Source organism: Tupaia chinensis, unplaced genomic scaffold, assembly GCF_000334495.1.
Source record: "Tupaia chinensis unplaced genomic scaffold, TupChi_1.0 Scaffold000023_1, whole genome shotgun sequence".
In the NCBI taxonomy this organism is placed as follows: domain Eukaryota; kingdom Metazoa; phylum Chordata; class Mammalia; order Scandentia; family Tupaiidae; genus Tupaia; species Tupaia belangeri.
In genome coordinates this window covers 1,556,240-1,582,299 of record NW_006159453.1, presented here as the reverse complement: position 1 = coordinate 1,582,299, position 26,060 = coordinate 1,556,240, and the positions used below count along the sequence as shown (strand labels likewise).

The following is a 26,060-nucleotide window of genomic DNA, read 5'->3' as shown; positions in this document are numbered from 1 at the left end:
ACTGGTGACTTTTCTTTTTCTTTCTTTTTAGTTTTTCACCAATGTAAGTATTAGTGCTTAATAACTTTCAGAGCTTCAGTTAGGCCTCAAAACAATGGAGTCCTTGAAAAACACGTACAGGCCCCTACATGTTATATTTATAGTCATTAATAAAGATGAGTCATTTTCATAATTTGGATAAATGGAAGGCTACTGTGATTTTATGTCACTAATAATAGTAGCACAGGAATTGAGTCTAAATTTTAGAAAATAGTGGGGAAAATTACTGGACAATTGAGTCTAACACAGGAAAAAACATCAAACAATAACCCTGCTTTTTCTTTCTTTTTTAAGTTTTTACCATAGTGAACATGTGCTGGCTAGAGCGAGACAATGAGAGAGAAAGTGAGAAAGAAATCACCCCTCAAGGGCATGGCCGCAAGGCAATTCCTTCTCCTCCATTCTCCTCCCTGATTTGGGGCACATTCGCAAGCCCAGCATGATTTTCAAGTCATCAGGTCCAGGACTTGAACCTATATTCGTACAGTGTGAGTCCAGTGACTTAACCACTATGCCACCTGCTGCTTACTTTGCACTGGAAAGAGGCCCGAAGGGGGCAGGAATTGGGGAGGTGATGGCTAGTGAGGTCTGGTCTGCGGCTGCGTGGAGGCCCAAGGTGGGAGGGGGCAGGAAGGGGCCGGAAAGGGCTGGAAGGGGCCGGAAGCGCCGGAAGGGCCAGAAGGTGTTTTCCCACCCAGAGCACCGAGGAGGCACCCTCGGCCTCTCTGTTCACACCCCTACCCCAAGCTGCTCCTCACAACTCCTGGACTGTTCTGGAAGAGTGGGAGCAGCCCGGCGGGCTCTAAGGACCCGGTAGTAAGGTGTGTTGGCGTCCTTCGGGATCAGGCCGCCGAAGGCCATCTTCCGGTGTGTTACTTCTCGGACTTGCCGAAGTCATGTTTTCCCTCCGGTCGTCGGTGAGGTAGGGGAGGATCCATTTTCTCCCCTCAGGAGTTGCGGTGTGGAATAAGATTTCTTCGAGTTTTTCATGTAGGATTGTAGAATTACTTCCCTTTCAGAGACCCTGTCATCTGTCCTTTGAATTTGTATTTTATTTTAGGTTTTGTTTGACTCCTGAAAAGTGAAAATTGGAGGAGGCTGTGAAGAGGTTGAGTCCCTGACCTGGCTGCTTTGTCCAGGACCTTTCCCTCGGATTTACTGGAGAAGTCTTACTGCCCAACCTTAGTTTTCTGATTCATTCCTAGTTGTTGGCACTCTAACTGATACCCCATTTTTTCTTACGTAGGGCAAAAAATGAGTTAACTTCTCTTGGCTTTGGTTAAAGTATTTTAAATTGTTTATAAAACCTATGTGTAAGGATGTGACGAATTAAATGTATATATTACTGATATATACATATATCAGTATAACACTCAATACCAATACATATACCAATAAACACTCAAATAACTAAGCATATATGTTTTTATGTGGGTGTATTCATGGGTGAACTATCATTAGCTAGACAGTCAATTAAATTGTTGGTTGGGGGAGTGAAAGTTGCAGTTCATTTACTAATTATGTACTTGTTCTAAAACGTTTTTTTTGAGTGTCTACTGTGTATCAGGTGCTGGATTAGATAAACCGACAGGTGTTCCTGCTCTCATGGAACTAGTTAACTTGTCATTCATTCATTCATGCAACAAATGAGGAAATTAAGGAGCAGCTGGTTTGAACCCAGCAGGAAGAACTTTCTAATTAGAGTTGTTGAAAAGTAGAATGAAACTGCCTTGGGTGATATTAACTCACCATCACTGAAAGTGACTTTCATTTGGATTAGTTAGTTTCTAAATTTTGCTTTGAACTACTTTTATATTAAGTAACACAGAGAATATAAATTTGGTTGACATTATGAAGTTTATGATTCAGTAGCAAAAATAAAAATGCATTTATAAACAATTATGTTGGGTACATATGGTAAGTGCTCAAAAGATTACATGTAAGGTAGCTTCTAAATAAGTCTCATTTAGTTTTAGGAAATCAGAGATGGTTTCTTAGAGACAGAATTTCTATTGGGCTTTGAAGAAGTATTTTTTTAAATAGACTTTATTTTTTATAACACTTTTAGATTTGTAGAAAACAATGAGAAAATAATGCAGAATATTCCCATATACCCCACATCCAGTTTCCCCTGTTTCAACATCTGATGTCCAGTTTTCCCTGTTTTTAACATCTTAGTATGGTACAGTTGTTACAATGAATGAACCAGTATTATTACATTTTTGTAACTGAAGTCCAGATTATTCAGATTCCTGTTTTCACCAAATGTCTCTGTGTTTCTTTAGGTTCCTCTTGTGAAAATTACTTTGTTTTGATAACCTTGATTGCTTTAAGTTGTGCTTATCAGATAATTTGTAGAATGCCCTACTATTGGAATTAGTTTGATGTTTTCTCTCATGATAGGACTATGGGTTATTGAGAAGAAGTCCACATCATATTCAGGCTCTATACTATCAACATGATTTCTGATCACCTGGTTGAGGTAGAATTTGTCAGGTTTCTTCAATGTAAAGGTACATTTTCCTACTCTCCTTAGTGCCTTTCCATACTGTACTCTTTCAAAGGAAGTCACTGTGTACAGACACACCTAGGGAATAGGGAGTTATGCTTCCCTTTCTTGAAGATGGAGTATATACATAAATTTTTTTGAATTCTTCCGCATCGAAGATTTGTCTCTTCTCTACCATTTATTTAGTAAAACTTTTACTTATATGCCAGTTGAGTAAATAGAACAGACACTGATCCACAAAGCCTAAAATATTTACTCTGGCTCTTTATAGAAAGTTTGCTGAGTTCTGCCTTAGGACTAAGGCAGAATCCTATTGGGTCATCAGAAAAGTCATGACTCATTTTTGCACAGAAAACACTTTATGACTTTTCCGATGATCCAATAGTTAAGAAAGGTATGTACTGGGTATAAGATAGTATCTCTTCACAAAAATGCAGTCTTACTTTTGCATATAACTAACTTTTTTTTTTTTTGAGAGGTTTTCGCTATAGGGCGCGTGCGCTCACCAGACAGACAGAGACAGACAGAAAGCGAGAAATCACCCCCCCCGGGGGGGATGGTCACACCGCAATCCCTTCTTCTCCATTCTCCTCTCGGGATCTTGGGCACGCACGCACGCACACACACACACCCAGCCTGAGTTTTAAGCCACCGGGTCCAAGATGCGAACCGTGGTCGACTACGTGGGAGTCCAATGACATAGCCATTATGCTAACTGCTGGTTCCCTATAACTAACTTTTTGAAGTGTGATGTTAGTGAGCATTTAAAAAGAGGGTGGAATTTTGGTGGATGGAGATCAAGATGGTTATTTCAAATAGAGGAAGTAGCATAGCATTATATTGGGTGAGAAAGTGTAGGTTATATTTGGAGTCTAGTAAGTACAACTTTGCTCTTGTAAAGTATAAGGCGTAAGGGGCAGGACTAGCTACATAATTTGCAGGGCTCAATGTCGAATGAAACCACAGGATTTCTTGTTAAATTAACAATTTCAAGATAGCAGTAGCAGAGCATTAAAACAAGTACAGGGTCATTTTAAACTCAGGTTGTTGTTTGAGACTGCATGGCTCTAATGTCCATGAAGTTGGCCCTGGTAATGGGAAATATTATAATCCTAAAAGGAAGCTTTAGGACCTGACTTTGGGAGGTGAATCTGAATGGTAGGCTGAAGAGTTTAGATTTGATTTAAAAGGTGTTGGAAATCATTGAAGATTTCTGAGACAACTTTCAGAAACATTATTTGAGAGTAGTTCATAAGAGTTAAAAGGTGAGGGCCAGCAGATGGCATAATGGTTATGTTGCTGAACTCTCACCTAGTAGACTACATTTTAAGTCTCGGACTGACTGCTTAAGACTCACACCGAGCACGTGTGCATGTGTGCCCAAAATCCCAAGAGGAGAATGGAGGAGAAGGGATTGTAGCCATCGCCCCTTGGGTTTGACTTCTTGCTTTCTGTCTTGCTGTCTCTCTGCTGAGCATACACTATAGCAAACATCTCTTAAAAAAAAAAAAAATGATTTAAAAGGTGGTTAGGAGGCCAGTTAGAAAGTAATTATAGTCATCCAGAAGAGAGAGAAAGAGACTAGCCCTGATTGAAGAAAGAGAAGGAAAAAAGAATAGACCTATTTTTAACCCATTTGTTTTTACATTACAGATAAAGAGACACTGTCCTTTCGATCTGAAATTCTCAAAGTATAAAATTAGATAATATTTTCTTCTCCTTTTCACATTTTGTAAAAACATAGCCAAAACTGAAAGTTTTAGTGTTTGGGTTCTTGTATTCTCTTTTGATCATTACTTATATCATAAAAAAATGCATATATACCACAATCCTCTTTCCTCTATTTCTCCATCCTGTCAGGATTTTGAGCATGCATGCACATGCTCCTGGCATGTTTTTCAAGCCACTGTAGCTGGAACTCAAATCGTGATCAGCCATGTGTGATCTAGCTTCCTATGCATGGGACTTAACTGTTGTACCCTGTTTCATTTTTAATGATTATTCATTTTGTAATAGTTTTTTTGTGAAAAGCCATTGAATTTTTTCATTATTATTTGCCAGACATGTGTGTGTACTTGTTAGAGACCGAGACAAGAGAGAGGAGAGGGAGAAAGCACCTCCACCATAGGGCATGGTCACACTGCAGTCCTTCTCCATCATTTCTTCACCATGTCTTGATTTTTAGCATGCATACACATTGTGGTGTGTTTTCCAAGCTGCCAATGCCAAGATTCCAATCACACAGTTGGCCTCATAGGATCAGACTTCCTTAACCACTAGACCACAGATCTGACCCAAGAAGCCTTTTATTTTATGATCAAGTTTGAATCATTTCAGCTTCCTTTCTCCCTCCTTGTCTCCCCAAACTCCCTATGCTGGAAGGAAAAACCTAGGATATGGATACCTCCATTACCCATTAAATCAAGTAACACAATGTTTATTAAATAGGTAATGTGTGGATAGCAGGGAAGTAGACCAAAAACTTAGAAGGTCATTGGGGAAGGCTTCATGGAAATGTTGAAGTATAATCTGAACTAAACATAACCATAGGATTTGAACATTCTAGGAGGAGGGGATATAACAAATTTGTAATTCTGTTGTAAAATGAGGGCCATCTTTCCTTTTATTATGAGAGGCCTTCAAAAAGTTCATTAAAATGTGTATTATGAAAAATGATGCATGTATTTCAAACATTTTTTGCACTAAAATAAGCATGTACATTTTAAGAAAAGGGATTAATTGTATTTGTTACTATTTTAAGTGTTTCTTTTAAAAATATTTTTTATTATTATTTTATTTAACTGTATTTATTTAAATTTGACCAGAGAAGGACAGAGTATGAGAGAGAAAGAAAGAGATAGGAAAAGAGAAAGCAAGCTGCCAGGTCCAGGACTCAAACTGCAGTTGGCCATGTGAGAGTCCAGTGTCCCTAACCACCACATCACCTGCTGGCTCCTATTTTTTAAATGTTTCTACAGGGCACATGCACTCACTGAAAGAAACCGAGAGCTAGTGGGAAAGTGAAAAAGCAAGCCCCTGGGTCTGGGACGTGAACCTCAGTCAGCCATGTGGGAGTGCAGTGCCTTAACCACTATGCAATGTACTTTATTTCTATTTTTCCACAAACTTTTTGGATGTAGTACCCTCATACTTTGAGAACCCAAAGAAAAAAGCATTCTCTTTTTAAAAATGCTATACTAGAAATATAAAATGCTGCACTAAAAGTCTTGTATGGATTGTGCCTATTATTTAATAGAAGCAATCCACATTTATTGAGGATTATTATTTGCAAAGCACATTTTAATAATGGCCACCATTTCACTTACTATATACCCTCCTGTTTTAAGTGCTTTATGTATAATAACATAGTCTTTTTTATTATTATTTTTAAAGTTCTTTTTTTAAAGAGATCTTTGCTATAGCATGCGTGCACTCACTGGAGAGACAGAGAGAAAGAAATCACCCCCCAGGAGCAATGGCCTGCTGCAATCCCTTTTCTTCCATTCTCCTCTTAGGATTTTGGGCATGCACACACATGTGCCCAGCATGAGTTTTTAGCCGCCAGGTCCAGGAATCAAACTGCATTTGACCAAGTAGGAGTCCAGCAACGTAACCATTATGCCATGTGCTGGTCCCAGGAGTCTTCTTAGTATGCTTATGGAGTAGGAAGTATTATCTCCATTTTACAGATGAGGAAACTGAGGCCTAGAGAAGTTAAGTGATTTGCCCAAGGTCAGATCATTTATAACTAGCAGGTGGCAGAGCCAGGGATTCAAATCAGACAGCCTGGCTCCAGAGATGACACTCCTAACCCATATGTTATGTTGCTACTATTACGATCTGATTTAATCCTCACAAAAGTATTGTAAAAGAAAGACTGTGACCTCCATTTTATAAATAAGACAGCAGGAGTTTAGAGAGGTTTAAGTGGTTTGCCCAAGTGCACATGACTAAGTGACAGAACTGGAATTTGGATCTAGACACTACAACCCCAGGGATTGTCCTCTTAACCATTATTTTATTCTATTATGAAGTTGACTAGAGTCTTAAAAGCAAGAAGAAAGAAAGAACCTTACACACTGTATGTTTTTAGTCTTTAAAAATATACAATACTGTTTATTCCATTTACTTCAGGTTTTGGTCTGATGTTGGAGAAATCCCAATATCTGTAGCTCCCAAAGCCTTACTGGATGGAAATATGGAATAAAAGGGATTCTAGCATGATCACATCCTATCGGGGGATAAATTCTCCCTCTCTTTCTCACACACTTTCTCTCTCGTGAGCACATTTGCCCTCTGACAAATTAGGGAGGAATAAAAGGAAGGAATACAGAGAAAGATTCATCAATATCATAATTCTGAGAAGTAAGGAACTCCTAAAAAAAAAAAAAAGGAATTTTACTGTGATCCAGCCCTGTAGCCTAGTAGTTAAGCCCCATACATAGGAAACCAGATTCCACATGGCCAAACTGGGTTCAAGTCCTGGCCCCAGCAGCTGGAAAAAACTCTGCTGCGCACATGTGTGTATGTACCCAAAATAGAATGGAGGAAAAATGTTCTTACTTTAGGCAAGAATAAGCATTTGCCAACAATTTTCAGAGTTCCTCAAAGTTGCCCTTTATATGTAGTAGTAGATACTTACTTTACCAAAATAGCCATTTGCTTCTACCATGTTGCCATGGAATCAGGTCACTGCACCCTATTCAGATTGGTTTGTAGATAGCCAACATGGTGTTTTGTAAATGCGTAATTCTATTTGTATATTTATTGTGAACTATGACATATGCTGAGGATAAAGACCCAAAAGTCTATTCCACTTACTCTTGACTTCACTTATTCAGGAACTTTTATTTATTTTATTTTATTTTTATTTTTATTTTTTTGGAGAGATTTTTTGCTATAGGGCGTATGCACTTGCCAGACAGACAGACAGAGACAGAGAGACAGAAAGCAAGAAATCACCCCCCAGGGGGGATAGCCACACCGCAATCCCTTCTCCTCCATTCTCCTCTCGGGATCTTGGGCACGCACGCACACGTGCCCGGTGTGAGTTTAAGCTACCAGGTCCAGGACGCGAACCACGGTCGACTACATGGGAGTCCAGTGACATAGCCATTAGGCTAACTGCTGGTCCCCCATTCAGGAACTTTTATTACTTTAGAGCTTATGTGTTAAAAGCATTATTCAGTGCCTAATATGTCCATATCTACATTTTTAAAAATTATTTTATTTATTCATTATTTATTTTCATTTGGCCAGAGGGAGACATCGAGATATAGATAGAGAGAGAAAGAAAGCAAGCCACCAGGTCCAGGACTTGAACCATGGTTGACCATGTGGGAGTGTCCAGTGCCTTAACCACCATGCCACCTGCTGGTCCTTGTCCATATCTACTTTTACTCCCCACTCCTGTCACCTAACAGATCATCAGTCAGATCAGATCATGGTACAATACTTTGGCTTCTTTATTTCTTATGTTAAAAGTCATTGGTTCATCTCTACATCTGGAACATATTTTTTGTCTGTAAAATGTTTTACATTCTTTTATTTGCAGCTCTTTGCTCAGTGCAGTAGGGAAAACTAGAGTGTAGATGCAGATGCATCTAGTTAATGTGTCTACTGGCTCCATGTGAGAAACAGTGAGGGATTAAGTTTGAGCCAGAAGAGGAGTTCTTGTCTTCCTAAGTATATTCCAGAAAATATTAGAGACTTCTACCAGGTAAACTCAGGAAACCTGGCCTTATTTTCTTGGAACAAAAAACATGACATGGAGAGAGATGATGCCCTTTAAGCCAGCTTGATCTATATGCAGAACAGAACTGTAACATGTAAAGAAAGGCAGATGACAAAAATTATTCATTCGTGGCAGTCAGTGAGGACTTCCTCTTCCTGTGATTTCTATTTTGCCTCTGTCTCCAGGACTTACTGTTTGCATTTGGTAGAAGTGTTAGGCATTGGGAATAAAAGATGAATAAAATGCTATTTCCCCTTTGAGGAACCTCCAAAGAAACATCTTTTCAGAATACAACTATGTAAACAAATTATGTAAGTATATTAATGAGTAATATAATAGAGCTACGTTTGGATGCTATAGGACCCCAGAGGTGGAGAAGATCTTAATTGCCTGTGGAGAATAGGGACAACATTTTGGAGAAGGTATACGCAAATCACTTATTAAAAATGGGAATTGATGGGACCAGTAGGTGGTGTGGTGGCTGGTTTACTGGACTCCCACATGGCCAACTATGGTTTGAGTTCCGGACCTGGCAGTTGGAGAATCACACCAGGTACGTGTGTGTGCCCCAAATCCTGAGAGGAGAATGGAGATGATGGGATTGCAGCGTGGCATTCCCCCGGGGTATGATTTCTCGCATTTCCTTTGTCACTGGCAAGTGCATGTGCCCTATGACAAAAAAAAGCAAAACCAAAAAAAACTTTGAAAATAAATTTTAAAATAGAGGGACCAGCAGATGGCATAATGGTTGTGTCACTGGACTTCCACATAGTTGACAAGCAGTTTGAGTCCTGGACCTGGTGGCTTAAAACTCACACCAGGTGCGTGTGCATGTGTGCCTCAAATCCTGAAAAAGAATGAAGAAGAGATTGCATTGTGGCCACCACCACCACCACCACCCCCCCCCCCCCCCCCCCCCCCCCCCGGGGATGATTTCTTGCTTTCTGCCACTCTGTCTCTACAAGTGAGTACACATGCCCTATAGCAAAGATCTCTCAAAAAACAATTTTTTTAAAATAGGAATTGACACGGAACGGAATGAAATTTTAGAATATATGAAGGGACAAAGCATGAAAAAAGCATATCTTGTTTGGGGGGGGGCTACACATTCTTTAGATTAGCTAGAGCATATGTAATACATTAGAGAATGGCAGAACATGAGGCTAAAAAGAATTTTTTTTTTTTGAGAGGTATTTGCTATAGGGCACGTGCACTCACCAGAAAGACAAAGAGACAGAAAGCAAGAAATCACCTCCCCCCCAATGGGGTTAGCCACACCGTAGTCCCTTCTCCCCATTCTCTCGGGATCTTGGGTATGGACAGACAGCGCCTGGTGTGAGTTTAAGCCACCATGTCCGGGACTCAAACTGCGGTCGACTATGTGGGAGTCCAACGATATAACCATTATGCCAACTGCTGTTGCCCCCCCCCCTTTTTTTTTGAGGCTAAAAAGAATTTGTATACCTTGAGTTTGGGATTTGTTCTGTAGGTTATGGTGAATCACTGCAGGATTTTTATTAGGGGAGGAATATGGGATAGATGGTTTTGAAGGATAATTTTATGTTATTAAGTAATTTATAATGTATCAGATCAAATGTCTAATGTAAATTACTAATGATAATGGGCAAAGTGTGGTATGTCTGCATAATAGAAAGTTATACAGACATATTTTTGAAATATATAAGGAAAATTTTTATGACACAATGTTAAATGAAAATGCTGGGTATAAGTCCTAAATATATGGAGGAATATGCCATATTTATAGATGGAAAAACTCAACTACATGGAGTTTACTTTTTTTTTAAACTATTTTATAGATTAAATGCAGTTCTTATTTTAAGAAGCTCATCACCTTTTTTTTTTTCTTTTTTGAGAGAAAAATTTTACTATAGGGCTCATGGACTTACCAGAGGGACAGAGGAGACAGGGAGAAATCACCCTCCTCAGGGGTGATGGTCACGCAAGAAATCACTCATTGGGAGGGTGGTCATGCCACAATACCTGTTTCTCTTTCTCCTCCTGAGACCTTGGATACACATACACACGTGCCCAGCTTGAGTTTTTAGCCACCAGGTCTAGGACTCAAACCACAGTCAACTGCATGGGAGTCCAGCAACATAACCATTATGCCCATTATGCCATCTGCTGGTTGTGGAAACCACTGTTTTTTTTGTTTTGTTTTTGAGAGGTTTTTGCTATGGGGTGTGTACGCTTGCCAGACAGACAGAGACAGAGAGACAGAAAGCGAGAAATCACCCCCCAGGGGGATGGCCATGCCACAGTCCCCTCTCCTCCATTCTCCTCTCGGGATCTTGGGCACGTACACACACACGCCCGGCGTGAGTTTTAAGCCACTGGGTCTGGGACGCGAACCGTGATCGACTACATGGGAGTCCAGCGACATAGCCATTATGCTAACTGCTAGTCCAGTTTTTTTTTGTGTTTGTTTGTTTGTTTGTTTGTTTGTTTAATAGATGTTTTTGCTACAGGGTACATGCGCTCACCAGAAAGTCAGAGAGAGAGAAAGCGAGAAATCACCCCCCCACACACACACACACACACACCGCTGCCCCAGGAATAGCCATGCTGCAATCCCTTCTCCTCCATACTCCTCTCTGGATCTTGGGCACGCACGCACATGTGCCCCACATGAGTTTAAGCTACCGGGTCCGGGACTCAAACCTCAGTCAACTATGTGGGAGTCCAGCAACATAACCATTATGCCATCTGCTGGTCCCCATGGGAACCACTGCTTTTAATAATTGTTAATAGGAAGCATAGTATTGAATAAGCTAAGTGTGTAACAAGACAGTACTTTTTCCATTGCCAAATTTTGATGTTCAGATATTCATTAAAAAATTTCCATTACTGTAGTTTTGTTTTGTTTACTTTTTAGGTTTTTGCCAGAGGGCACATGTGTTCTCCAGAGAGCAACAGAGAGGGACAGTAGAAAAGTGAGAAATCAGTCCCCTGCCTCGCCTCCCAGGCAATCACCACACTGCAGTCCCTTCTCCTCTTAGAATTTTGGGCACACATGAAAACACTAGGTCTGGACCTCAAACCACAGTTGGCCTCGTGGAAGTCCAGTGCATTAACCACCATGCCACCTGCTGGCCCCACTTATTTTTATTTTTAATTTATTTACTGATCAAACAAACATTTCTGTGTCCTTTTTGCTCTTGATTTTCTCAGATTGTGCCACCAGGATTTATCCAAAGAAAGAGATGGCTGAAACTGGTGGAAAAGAACAAACAAAATGGACAACGACTGTTATTATGAGCTCATCTCTTAAGGTAAAGGGCCATTCAGGTCATTGGTCTTTATTTAAAAATTAAGAGCAGTTTTCACAAAAAAGAGTATTTTAAAAGATCTTTAGTTTGGTTTATATTGAGTGGGGTCATACTGTCTTTCATAGTCTGGCTTGGTTTGCTTAGCAGTAAATATTCCATGTTTGTTCACTTTCTATCAGATGCCAGGATCTTGTTGGGTTTTGTTTTGTTTTGGACTGAGTAGTATTCTGTAGTGTAATATGTTCCACACTTTTTCAATCCATTCATCTGTTCATGGACATTTGAGTTGGTTCCATGTCTTTTTATTATTTTTTTAACTAATTATTTAATTAATTTAATTTGACCAGAGTGGTGTGGGAGGATTGAAAAAGCAAGCTGCCAAATCTGGGACTCGAACTGTAGTCAGCTGTGTGGGAGTTCAGCACCTCAACCACCATGCTACCTTCTGGCTCCTGTTCCATGTCTTAGCAGTTGTGAATAATACTGCAGTAAACATGGATGTGCAAATTTTTTTCCAACTGAGCATCTTGCTATCCTTTGGGTAGATACGCAGGAGTGGAATTGCTGGATCATGTGGTAGTTCTGTTGGTTGGTCTTTGAGTAATGTCTATATTCTCCATGGTGGCTATGTAACTTACATTCCCACCCACAGTATAGGAGAGTTCCCTTTTCACCAGAGCCTTGTTGGTACTTAATCAGTCTTTATTTTTTAATCTTAGCTATTCTGACTGGGGTTAGGTGGTTTCTCACTGTAGTTTTGATTTGTATCTCCTTTACGATAAGAGATGTTCAGCATTTTTTCATAGGCTTTTTGGCTGTTCTTATGTTTCCCTTAGAGAGTTGTCTGTTCGACTCATTTGACTCATTTGCTTCATCTTTTAATTGGGTTGGGGTTTTTTTTTTGGGGGGGGGGTTGGTAAGCTGTTTGAGTTCCCTGTATATCCTGGTTATCAGAGGCATAGTTTGCAAATGTATTCGCAGGGTTCTTGATTCACTCTAATTATTGTTTCTTTTGCTAGGCAGAAACTTTTTAATCTGATGTAATCCCACTATTTTGGGGATTATTGCTTTGTGGCTCTAGTTCAAAAAGTCTTTGGCTATTCCTGTGTCTCTAAGAGTTTTCCCTTTATTTTCTACCAGTAGTTTTGTAGTTTGAGGGCTTAGATTTGGACCACTCAATATATACTGAATGTCGGTACTCTGACAGAAACTGAATGACTAGAAGATATAAAAGCATGGAGAGCAATAATGATACTGGAGCCATTTGGGGAGGAGGGTAGAAAATGGCGGAGGGTGAGAGGAAGGGAATCAGGGGAAGAAGAAAGAAGCAAAACATTTAAGGGACCCAAAATTGAAAGATATTTGTTGATTATAATGTATATGGTAATAATGTCTTTGACTGGACCAGTATACAGTGTATTCATGATGGGAAAATTCATTTGGTATGCTGTAATGATACAGTGATTGAGGGCAAAACATAAAAAATGAAAAAAATATCCTTTGTTCAGTTATCCATGATTAGTGGTGGGGGACAGGAAATACATAAATTATTATTTTACATGCCAGAGGGTGTGTGCACATGTCAGAGAGAAAGAGAGAGAGAGGTGAAGCACACCCCCCCCCGCCCCATGGGGCCTGGTCATGCCACAGTCCCCTTGCCTCCATTCTGTCAGGACCCTGGATTTTCAAGCTGCTAAAGCTGGGATTTAACAACTGCCCTACAGGACCATCCTTAAGTGTATCTTGAAGATAAATTACAAACTTTTTGCATCCACTTACAACATTCTAATTTCTGAAATCTTTGAAGGTTGCAAATTTTCTTTTCTTTTTTCTTTCTTTTTTTTTTTTTTTTTTTTTTTTCTATAAGTCGGATGCGCTCACCAGAAAGAGAGAGACAGAGAGACAGAAAGCAAGAAATCGCCCCCCCTGGGGAGATGGCCACGCCACAATCCCTTCTCCTCCTTTCCACTCTTGGGATCTTGGGCATGCACACACACACACGCCCAGTGTGAGTTTAAGCCACCGGGTCTGGGACTCGAACTGTGGTCAACTACATGGGAGTCCAGCGACATAGCGATTACGCTAACAGCTGATCCCTCAAGGTTGCAGATTTTCTAAAGTTTTATTCTTTTTTCTAAGCTTGCTTTGTTAAAAGTGTTAAGAGATTCCAGAAAGATAAAGCATACACACACACATACACACACACACATTTCGTTTTTATGTTTTTTGAGAGATAACTAGAAATTGATCTGCTTAGCCTTGATTTATTATTTCTGATGCTTCTTGTTCATGTAATCTGAATTTTTTGTATGTCTAGTTATATTTAAATGTGTTTTATGGTTTGTTTTTTAAAAATTGTAGAAATAATTTGAGACCTAGCATAGTGTTATAGTCTTCTAAAGAAATCTTAATTCTGTAAGAAAATTAAATCCTTTGGGACAGGACAGTGGCACAGCAGTAAAGCATGACACTCTGCAGAGCTGATGCACTTAGGAGAGTTCCAGGTTCATGTTTGGAGGCCTCTCTGAGTATGTTAGGCATGTGCATGCCATGCTCTAGAGCTGGCTTGGATGGGGGATACATTGTAGCATTGACACTTTACTGGGGGTACTGTCTGTCTGTCTCTCATGAAAGAAAAATACATTTTTAAAAGATGAATAAATAAAAAGAAAATTAAACTCTTTAATTCTCTGAATAGGGTTATCAGATAATATACAGGACACTCAGTTTTATTTGGTAAATTTCAGATAAACAATGAATTTACTCTAAATATGTCCCAGATATTGTATGTGACATATTTATATTAAAAATTTCATCATTTAGATGTAATTCAATTTTTTTCTTTTTTTAAAGAATTATTTTATTTAACTTTATTTATTTTAATTTGATCAGAGAGAGATAGAGTGAGAAAGTGAGAGGGAAAGTGAGAAAGCAAGCTGCCAGGTCTAGGATTTGAACTGCAGTTTTCTATGTGGGAGTCCATTGCCCTCAGCCACAGCGCCACCTGCCAGCCCTGTATGTAATTCAGATTTAACTGAGTGTTCTGGATGTTTGTGTGCTAATTCTGTCTACCTAAGTACTAAGACAGCTACTGCATATAATTAATTAATTTTCTGTGCACCTAGAACTGTACTCTTTATGAGAGAATTAAGAAAATAGTTACTCAAATGATTTTCTTTGGCCTATAACTCAGATGAAGATACCTGACTGAGAAAGATTGCTCAAGGGATTGCTTCTCCAAGGTGCTTGTGCATGCTAGTAATTCAGTATCACTTTAATACAATTTCAGGGGTTGGAATGGTTTGAAGCTGAGCTGCAGTCCCTGTGAGAGCTGTTCTACTTTCATCCAAAGCTTTGTTCAGCCTCTCCTCTGCCTCTTCCTGAATTGGCAGATGCCTTCAGGGAAAAAAATGGCCTAAATGTTGGCTCATATCTTTGAATTTCTGTATAGATCTTGGCCTTATCATTTTTCACACACTTGCTAGTTCAAGCATTCAAATAGCTCTTAAAAGGTTGTCCAGCTTTTCTACTGTAGTTGCTGTCAGCAAGAGGGGTGACCTAAATTACTTAATCTGACATTGCTAGAAGCAGTTTATAATTTTAAAACAGCAGAAGATAAGAGCTTTAGTTGAACTCCACCTCAGATCTGTGTGAGTGGCACAAAATATTCTCCTTAGGAAGGAAAGGAATCATATATTTTATACATAATTTCAGCCTATACACTAAATATACATGTTCTAGGGAAAAGTATAAATTAACTTACCTCAGAATTTTTATTTATCTGGAAACCAAGAAGCTTGAGTTTTGATTAATTAGGAAACACTATTAAACGCTTAGATTTTAGTATCTTGGGTAATATGACCTAATTGCTTGGGTATAATAGGAAATGAGGTGATTTTTGAAGTAACAGTTACTTAAGTAACTGTTATGTAAACTGATGACTTAGAGAACTGATTGTTTCCTGTATGGTGTCCTGTATGTCTGGCACTATGTGGTTCTGTCACCCATCTAAGAAACACAATACCACCCATCTTCCACAGTTATACACTGATGCAAGTCAGAGTGCATCTGCAAGATTTTTAAAATATCTTTTATTAAAAGTCATTTATTGGGACCAGCAGTTAGCGTAATGGCTGTGTCGCTGGACTCCCACGTAGTCGACCACAGCTCGTGTCCCGGACCCAGTGGCTTAAAACTCAGGCCGGGCGCGTGTGCGTGCATGCCCAAGATCCCAAGAGGAGAATGGAGGAAAAGGGATTGCGGCGTGGCCATCCCCCCTGGGGGGGGCGTGATTTCTCGCTTTCTGTCTCTCTGTCTCTCTCTGTCTGTCTGGTGAGCGCACGTGCCCTATAGCAAAAACCTCTCCAAAAAAAAAAAAAAAAGTCTTTTATTTATGCCATGAGCGAGAGAAACAGAACTACAGTACCCCCAACAGGATCCTGATGCTGTAATTCTACCCCTAGCCAGACCTGGATCATGGGCAAAGGCATCCACAGCCTACTCAGGTCTCCATATGTGAACCCAGAATCTTCCCATGTGGCTCACCCTCACAGAGTATCACATTATGCCACTGCACCACCATTCAGCCCCAAAGGTTTGCTTTATTTATTTATTTATTTATTTTTTTTAAGAATTACTTATTTGGGACTGGCAGTTGGTATAATGGCTATGTCACTGAACTCCCATGAAATCGACTGCGGTTCGAGTCCTGGATCTGGTTGCTTAAACTCAATGCAGAGTGCGTGTACTTGGGTGCCCAAGATCCCAAGAGGAGAATGGAGGAGAAGGGATTACAGTGTGGCCATTTCCCCAGGGGATGATTTCTTTCTTTCTGTCTTTCTTGCAAGTGCACATGCCCTATAGCAAAAACCTCTCCAAAAAAAATAGAAGAATAGTTTATTTTATTTATCATTGTTAGGTCATTCGGAAAGTCATGATGCACTTTTGCATAGAAAAGTACCTTTTCCTACAGGGCTCGTGCATGAAAGAGGGGGAGAGAGAGAGAGAGAGAGAGAGAGAGAGAAAGTCACCAGGTCCAGGACTTGAACTACAGTCGGCCATGTGGGACTGCAGCCTATAGAGTTCAGCACCTCAACCCCCATGCCACCTGCTGGCCCCAAGTTTATTTTAAAAAGAAAAAAAAAAAAAGTTCATTTCTTTTAAAGAGACAGAGAAAGACCTCCCATGAGGGTCTTTATGCCACAGTTCACCTACAACTTCAGCTGGACTGGCTCTTGGGCACATGTGTGTCCCAGCTGTGCAGGTTGGTGCTGGCAAGTGAACCTGAAACCATTCCATGCAGGTCCAGCTGTGTTACCATTGTGGAGCACTGTCTGGCTCTTCTAAGTTCTTTTTTTTTTAGAACGGAGACTTGCCATGTCAATCTTCTTGTTCCAGCCTCCCAGCTGGAACTACAGTTAGGCACCACTAATCCTGGCTTTTATTATTATTTTTTTAAGACAGAATCTTGCTGTTTTGCCCAAGTCATTCTCAAGCTTGCGATACTCCTGCTTCAGTAAACCAGTCTTAAGCTTGAGATCATCCTGCTTCAGCCTCTCAGTTCTCTGGAATTACAGGTGCAGGCCACCACACTGGCCTTTAGATTAGACCAGGAATTGAGGCTGGGTCTCCCACATGTTTTCAGCCTGTTAAGTCCAGGGTCTTAGCAGTGCACGCCACGATTAGACCTTCAAGTTTGGTGTTATTAAAAAAAAAAAGTTGGGAACCAGCAGTTAGCGTAATGGCTATGTCGCTGGACTCCCACATAGTCGACCGCGGTTCGTGTCCTGGACCCGGTGGCTTAAAACTCACGCCGGGCGCGTGTGCGTGCGTTCCCAAGATCCCGAGAGGAGAATGGAGGAGAAGGGATTGCGGCGTGACCATCCCCCCTGGGGGGTGATTTCTCGCTTTCTGTCTCTATGTCTCTCTCTCTGTCTGTCTGGCGAGCGCACGCGCCCTACAGTGAAAATCTCTCCCCCCCAAAAAAAAAAAAAAAAGTTTACATTTTGCTTTGTTTCTTGTGTTTTAGTGTTTTAATACTGTCCTTGCTTCTGTCCATAAGTAACATAACTGTGGTATACAATTAATTTCCAAACTTTTGGTGTTTCTTTAGAACTAAATATTTTGTTTTTCTTTTTTTTTTAAGTTCTTAAAATATTTTTTCTCCATAGAGAGATTTAATTTTCCCCTTTAAATTTTCAAATATTTAAATTTTACAGTTATAAAATAAGTTACTAAACTTCTTTTAATTTTTTTCATTAGCTTTACTAAAATAATATTGTAAACATATCTTAAGCTTGTGTTTTTTGGATTTTTTTTTAAGAGTTGTGAAATTGCGACTGCCCTAGAAAATCAAAGCCACAAGATTCGGTATTCAGATTCAGTGGAAAATGGAGCAATTATATTTTCTCTTTCTGGTATGGTATATTGCTAACTATCTTGACTTAAGTTTCTTGTAAAATATCTGGGTATGAATTAATAATTTTTATTCACTAACTATGTAATACATTTTTAAGATGTTAACTTTTGGGTGAGGCAAATGTGTCTAACTTTGTTACTTCTATAAAAAGCAGTGCATATAGCCAATTACAAAATATATTCCTTCTTAGATAACAATTGTTCAAATAAAGCCAAACCAGTGGAGTTTGGTAGAGGATAGGAAAAAACCTTTGTGCATTGGAACCAAGATGAAAACAGAAAAAGACACATTCCCAACAATTAATACTTTATATTACCCATACTTTAGACAGAAGCCAACATCACTACATTGGACAAAATTCATATTAATTAAAAAAAATGTTTTTCTGCCCCTGCCCAATGAAGCAGGGGGTGAACCCCAAGTGGGAGTGGCAGTAGATTTAGAAGGACAGATGGACACACAAGTAGAGAAAAGCAGGGATCGGGTGGTCCTGGCATCTCTGATGAAGAAGGCCGTGGCACTGAGTTCTCAGGTGTATTCTTTTACACAGCAAAGTCAGGTATTTTCTATTATTGATTGCAGCTGTGGAGTTTCTTTTGTCTCACGGTTCTGAACAAGCCTCTCCTGACCTTCTCTGGCTGGCACATAGCTTCCTCCAATCCATACTGCCCTGTAGTGCAGATGATGTCTTCATGTCTTTATTAGAGCTTTTGCTTGCCCTGTAGCATCAGCACCAAGACCGTATGTGCTTTAAAGGTCCCTAGTTTTTACCTAGGTGTAGCCACTCCCTACATTTTTTCATCATTTTGTTATACCAAATAGTTTGCTGAATATGATATAAACAAATATTAACTTTAAAAAACACATGGTGACAAATAGATGGTATAAAATCATTAAACTGTACAACTGTGGAGTCATGAGCAAAGTTTGAGAAGGAATTAGAATAGGATAAATAAAAACTTAGGATGGGAAAAGGTTGACTCCTTCCGTTGTGCTTGAATGGTAGAAATGATAAAAGATATAGAGGTAAAGAATTTTATCAGGAGAGTTAAAAAATAGATCTCTATTCTAGCAAAGATTGTAGAAGACAAGTGCTTTCAAAAGCTCCTAAAATAGACTTCAGGCTGAAAGTGGTCCCACCTCAAACTTACTCTTCTGATTGAATATTGTGCCCTTTCCAAGGAGAAGTAAAATATTTTTGGTGAATATTGTTGGGTCATCGGAAAAATCATGACACATTTTTGCACAGAAAAACATGTCATGATTTTCTCAGTGACCTAATATAATGCTATGTGCCTTAGCCACTTAATATTTATTATTTAATTATTTTGATAGACCTAACAATTTTATTCCCATGTTACAGATAAGGAAACTTATGTTCCGAGAGGCTATATAATTTAACTGGTTTCAGTTCGGTCAATTAGTGTATAATCACGTAGTCACTTTTCTTAGATTATGTCTTTTCTGCCTATTTGTTTGTTTGTTTCTTTTTTTTTTTGCTATAGGATGTATGCGCTCGCAGGAGACAGAGTCAGGTGTGGGGAGCAGCAGGTGGCATGGTGGTTAAGGCACTGGACCTCCCACACTAGTCCCAGACCCTGCAATTTGAAAATCATGCCAGACACATGTGCCTGGGTGGCCAAAATACTGAGAGAAGGAATTGCAGTGTGGCCATCCCCACTGGGGAGTGATTTCTCACTTTTCTTCTCTCTGTATCTTTATGTCTCTCTCCTCTTTGGCAAGTGTACAAACCCCATGACAAAAACCTAAAAAAAACAAAAACAAGAAAGAGAAAATGAGAAAACCTCCCCCTCCCCCAAGTGTAGATGGCCAGCCATACTGCAATCTTTTCTCCTCTAGGGGTTTTGGGCCTGTTTGCACACACACCTAGCATGGTTTTCAAGCTGCAGGGTCTGAGACTCAAATAGTGCAGTCAGCCATGTGGGATCCAGCCAGCATAACCTCTATGCCATCCTCTAGCCTATCTTTTCCACATCTTTTGAAGAGCTACAATTAAATCAGGTTTCTCTTAGGAACATTCTATGGGTCTGACACTGTTTCAAAGATCCTATATATCTCTTAGTGTATTGATTTATGTAATTCTTTATGTCCTGGTAGATTTCACTAACAAAGTAATTGAAGGCCTCCTTAAGACTACCATTCTTTAGCTGATTTCTACCTTTTAAAAATGATTATAGGTGTTTCTAGGTTGTTGAACACATGGAAGTGCCTGGAGGGTGGCAGCCCAGCGAGGGCCTTGAAGCCCCTTACCCTTACTCTGATACCTTACCCTGTGCATTTCTTCCATGTGGCTGCTCCTCTGTATCCCTTATAATACCCTTTATAAGTCAGTAAACATTTTGTTTATAAGCCAGAGAACACATTGTTCATAAGCCTGAGGGAGAGCAAGAGCGAGAGGGAGAAAGCACCCCTTAGTGTGTGTGGTCACATGGCAAACCTTTCTCCATTTCTCCATTCCATTGGGATTTGGGGTACATACATGCACACATGTAGGGTGTGTTTTTCAAGCCACAAGGTCTAGGACTCAAACTGTGTGGTTGGTGATGTGGGATCCTGCTCGCTTAACCACTAGCCCATGGGACTGGCCCAAACCAGTAAACGTTTAAAGAAATCATTATAACATGAAAAATTAACTTCTAAAACAAACCACCCATAAAAATTAGGCAGTATCTTCAAGTGGACAGTACCTTAGTTTGGAAAAAGTATCAAGTTACTGACCAAAGAAGTTTTCCTGTAAATATTTAAAACAAAACTATTACACAGAATACTTGGAAGAAACTACCTAAGTCAGTTGGTTTTGTAAGAATTCTGTTTAATAATTTCTACTCTGTCGCTTCAGTGACGACGCTGACAAGGTCTTCTCCAGAACTCTTTATTACCCCAGGCTTCTTACAGTCTTCTTCTTCTTCCTTTTCTTCCCCAGCCCACCCGGGCTCCCTATATATCCGTCCCGCAAACCAGTCCTCTTTTGCCACCAGGCAAGCACTGATAGGCTGAGGCAGTGCCTACGCGTTCCGGAACAGGAACAATAACCAAATATGGGCTTGTTTATGTAGAGGTCTGGGTGCTCTCGGCGCCATGTTAGGGCGGGGGCGCTCCACACTACTCCTGATGAGTTTAGGGCTTGGGCGCTTTATAAATATTTTTGTTGAGTTTACAACAAAATTTGACTTATATGACTTTTGTATTACATCTTTCCTAGGTGTTGCATTTTTATTGATGGATACTAAAGAATGTCTGATGTCAGCTGAAGAAGCAGTCTTAGCCAGAATTGAAAAGTTTATTAATATTCACCAAAAACAGTTTTTTTTTTTTGCTATAGGATGTATGCGCTCGCAGGAGACAGAGTCAGGTGTGGGGAGCAGCAGGTGGCATGGTGGTTAAGGCACTGGACCTCCCACACTAGTCCCAGACCCTGCAATTTGAAAATCATGCCAGACACATGTGCCTGGGTGGCCAAAATACTGAGAGAAGGAATTGCAGTGTGGCCATCCCCACTGGGGAGTGATTTCTCACTTTTCTTCTCTCTGTATCTTTATGTCTCTCTCCTCTTTGGCAAGTGTACAAACCCCATGACAAAAACCTAAAAAAAACAAAAACAAGAAAGAGAAAATGAGAAAACCTCCCCCTCCCCCAAGTGTAGATGGCCAGCCATACTGCAATCTTTTCTCCTCTAGGGGTTTTGGGCCTGTTTGCACACACACCTAGCATGGTTTTCAAGCTGCAGGGTCTGAGACTCAAATAGTGCAGTCAGCCATGTGGGATCCAGCCAGCATAACCTCTATGCCATCCTCTAGCCTATCTTTTCCGCATCTTTTGAAGAGCTACAATTAAATCAGGTTTCTCTTAGGAACATTCTATGGGTCTGACACTGTTTCAAAGATCCTATATATCTCTTAGTGTATTGATTTATGTAATTCTTTATGTCCTGGTAGATTTCACTAACAAAGTAATTGAAGGCCTCCTTAAGACTACCATTCTTTAGCTGATTTCTACCTTTTAAAAATGATTATAGGTGTTTCTAGGTTGTTGAACACATGGAAGTGCCTGGAGGGTGGCAGCCCAGCGAGGGCCTTGAAGCCCCTTACCCTTACTCTGATACCTTACCCTGTGCATTTCTTCCATGTGGCTGCTCCTCTGTATCCCTTATAATACCCTTTATAAGTCAGTAAACATTTTGTTTATAAGCCAGAGAACACATTGTTCATAAGCCTGAGGGAGAGCAAGAGCGAGAGGGAGAAAGCACCCCTTAGTGTGTGTGGTCACATGGCAAACCTTTCTCCATTTCTCCATTCCATTGGGATTTGGGGTACATACATGCACACATGTAGGGTGTGTTTTTCAAGCCACAAGGTCTAGGACTCAAACTGTGTGGTTGGTGATGTGGGATCCTGCTCGCTTAACCACTAGCCCATGGGACTGGCCCAAACCAGTAAACGTTTAAAGAAATCATTATAACATGAAAAATTAACTTCTAAAACAAACCACCCATAAAAATTAGGCAGTATCTTCAAGTGGACAGTACCTTAGTTTGGAAAAAGTATCAAGTTACTGACCAAAGAAGTTTTCCTGTAAATATTTAAAACAAAACTATTACACAGAATACTTGGAAGAAACTACCTAAGTCAGTTGGTTTTGTAAGAATTCTGTTTAATAATTTCTACTCTGTCGCTTCAGTGACGACGCTGACAAGGTCTTCTCCAGAACTCTTTATTACCCCAGGCTGAGTACAGTCTTCTTCTTCTTCCTTTTCTTCCCCAGCCCACCCGGGCTCCCTATATATCCGTCCCGCAAACCAGTCCTCTTTTGCCACCAGGCAAGCACTGATAGGCTGAGGCAGTGCCTACGCGTTCCGGAACAGGAACAATAACCAAATATGGGCTTGTTTATGTAGAGGTCTGGGTGCTCTCGGCGCCATGTTAGGGCGGGGGCGCTCCACACTACTCCTGATGAGTTTAGGGCTTGGGCGCTTTATAAATATTTTTGTTGAGTTTACAACAAAATTTGACTTATATGACTTTTGTATTACATCTTTCCTAGGTGTTGCATTTTTATTGATGGATACTAAAGAATGTCTGATGTCAGCTGAAGAAGCAGTCTTAGCCAGAATTGAAAAGTTTATTAATATTCACCAAAACAGTTTTTTGATTCTGTCTGCTGCCCTCCATGGGCTTGAAGAATGGAAACTAATGTTCAGGATTCAGCAGAGGTATGGCAGAATAGCACTATAGACTTACTTTTCTTACATTGTTATTAAATATTTCAGTTCCTAATCCTTGGGTGGGCAAGTTTGTTTTGCTAGAAGATAAACTTCATAATGTTATTCTGTCATATTTTATGAAACACAGGCCAAATAGCTGTTCTGTGAATTGGGATAACAGTTGTGATAACAAGTTTCAGAGTACATGCTCATTTATGGGCTCCTGCAAGACAAAACCAAAAATGAACACTTTTTAGTCAGTTAATGGTGGCTATAAAGCCACCTCATATCCAAGGAATAAGACAGGGCATGAATGAATAACAAACAGTAGAAGTCTGTCTCTTCCTGCCACCTATATAAGAAGAAAAGCATCAGTAAGTTATATAATCTATATAACTTATGAATTCCTTTACAGATTCCTGGGTAGGAACTTACGGATAATTCCAGTACATAACACAGTAAATGCTATTAATCTGATGTGCACTGTAGCTAAGGTGAGTAAGTTGGGAAAAATGAGTTATACCTATACACATACATCTTAAAGTTTTTGGTTTTGAATTGCACTCCCTTTTGAGGAAAAATACATTGACAAATACCCGGTATCTGTTCTTAGAGAAGTTGCTGTTTCATTATACAACTAGTTATCAAGCCTAAACTCAGCTTCCCAAGTCTTGTCAATTTACTTCCAGTAACCACTAATTTATGACACATTATGGGCCAAAAGAGCATTCGTCCATATATATGTGAGGGGACTTTGAAAAGCCCATGTAAAAATGTAATAAAGTACAAGTTTAGGCACCAGCATATGGCATAATAATTACATCACTGGACTCCCACGTAGTCAACTACAGTTCGAGTCCTGGACCCGGCAGCTTAAACCTCAGGCTGGGCACACATTTATGTGTGTGTGTGCCCATGCAAGATCCAGAGAGAATGGAGGAGAAGGGATTGTAGTGTGACCATCCCCTCAGGGGGTGATTTCTCACTTTCTCTCTCTCTCTCTCTCTGTCTCTCTCTGGTGAGTACATGCACCCTATAGCAAAAATCTCTCTTAAAAAAAAAAAGTACGTTTATTTTGGTGAAAAAAAAGTCTTGAAATCCATGGGTAATTTTTTCATAATGCAAATTTTGCACATACTTTTTAAAGTCCCTCATACATTTTGGCCTTATTGACTATACTTATATCTTCTTGCAAAGTCTAAAGTATAAATATTGGCCAGATTACAGTCATGAACTATCAAGCATTCAGACATACCATTTACACATATATAAGTGTGTGTGTGTATATACACATACATATACATACATACACACACTCTTTTTTAAGATTTTTGACAGAGGAAAAAGTCAAAAAGACACTGTCAGAGGGACAGTGAGGGGCACGAGCACTTGTTGGAGACTGAAAGTGAGAAATCATTCCCTAAGGGATATGGCCGTGCTTTCGTTCCTTCTCCATTCTCCTGGGATTTGGGGCACACAGGCACACATGCCCCACATGAATTTCAAGCCATCAGGTCTGGGACTCTAACTGTGGTCAGCCATGTGGGAGTCCAGCACCTTAACCACCCACCACCTGCTGGCCCTCAAACATACTATTTTATGGAATGCTTTCCCTCAGTTATCCACTTACTTTTCATGCTCATCTTCTGTGAAGTGTACCCAGATAATCTCACCTCTCCTAAACATTTACATGTTGTCTTACACTTGGAACATATCCTCACTAAAGCAATTCTTAACAGTATTCTCTTTGGTCTGAAAGTTTGAAATTCCTTGGAGGTAGAGATCAGGTACCTTCCCATCACTCATACATAGTATTATGTAGCACATAGGTGATTAAAAGATACTTACTGAGGGCCAGACCCCATAGAACAGTGGTTAAGTACTGGTGGTTGGGAGTTGGATCCCACATGACTGACTGGTTCAAATCCTTGGTGGCTTGAAAAACATGCCATTGGGAACCAGCAGTTAGCGTAATGGCTATGTCGCTGGACTTCCACGTAGTTGACCACTGTTCAGTGTCCTGGACCCGGCGGCTTAAAACTCTCACCAGGCGTGTGTGTGTGCGTGCCCAAGATCCCAAGAGGAAAATGGAGAAGGGATTGCGGCGTGACCATCCCCCCGGGGGGTGATTTCTCGCCTTCTGTCTCTATGTCTCTGTCTGGCGAGCGCACGCGCCCTATAGCGGAAAAAAAAAAAAACAAAACTCCCCCCCAAACCCTCCCAAAAAAAAAAAAAAAAAAAAAAGAAAGAAAAACATGCCATTTATGTGTGCCTACAATCTTGACAGGAAGAAGAAATGGAGGGAAATGGATTGTGGCAACACCAGAGCCCATTTGGGGGTGAGGGGCTTTTTCTTTCTGGCAACTATATGTGCTCTCTGGCAACTAAGAGATTTGCTGAATTAAAATTTTTTATATGATCCTCTAAATATACCTTATTTCTGTAAATAATGTTGTATGTTTGTATCTTCTTCCAGACTGCTTCTAAACCATACATAGATAATATCTGCTACAGAATGGTCACAACTAAAGCTTACATCATTGAGCAAAGTCCCGTTTGGAAAACACTTCAAAAGATAAAACTGAGTGGTGACTTAATTAACTCAGATTAGCGTATCAATTATAAATGTACTTTTGGAAGAACATTAAAATAATTAGACCTGTTAAATCACAATATTCAAATAATATTTCAAGATGTTGATAACATGTATACAATTAGAAGTTTTATTTTAGGAGTTTTGTTGAGTGATTCTTTTAATAATGTGTATGTACATATATTGTAAAAGTCAGATGCCCTTATTTTTTAACAATTTTTTTAGGTTTTTGCCTTAGGGCACATGCACTCACCAG

The 26,060-nt window shown here is 39.9% G+C and overlaps 1 protein-coding gene across 1 annotated transcript; it reads left to right on the top strand.

Moving 5' to 3' along the window:
* The first annotated feature begins 708 nt into the window (after positions 1-708).
* Positions 709-26,029, top strand: CUNH1orf146 (chromosome unknown C1orf146 homolog). Its single transcript, XM_006140151.3, has 6 exons — positions 709-860; positions 11,475-11,575; positions 17,895-17,988; positions 23,052-23,220; positions 23,627-23,705; positions 25,688-26,029. Exons 2-6 carry the CDS (start codon positions 11,507-11,509, stop codon positions 25,820-25,822), a joined length of 546 nt encoding a protein of 181 aa, XP_006140213.1. The 5' UTR covers positions 709-860; positions 11,475-11,506; the 3' UTR covers positions 25,823-26,029.
* The last annotated feature ends 31 nt before the right edge of the window (positions 26,030-26,060 follow it).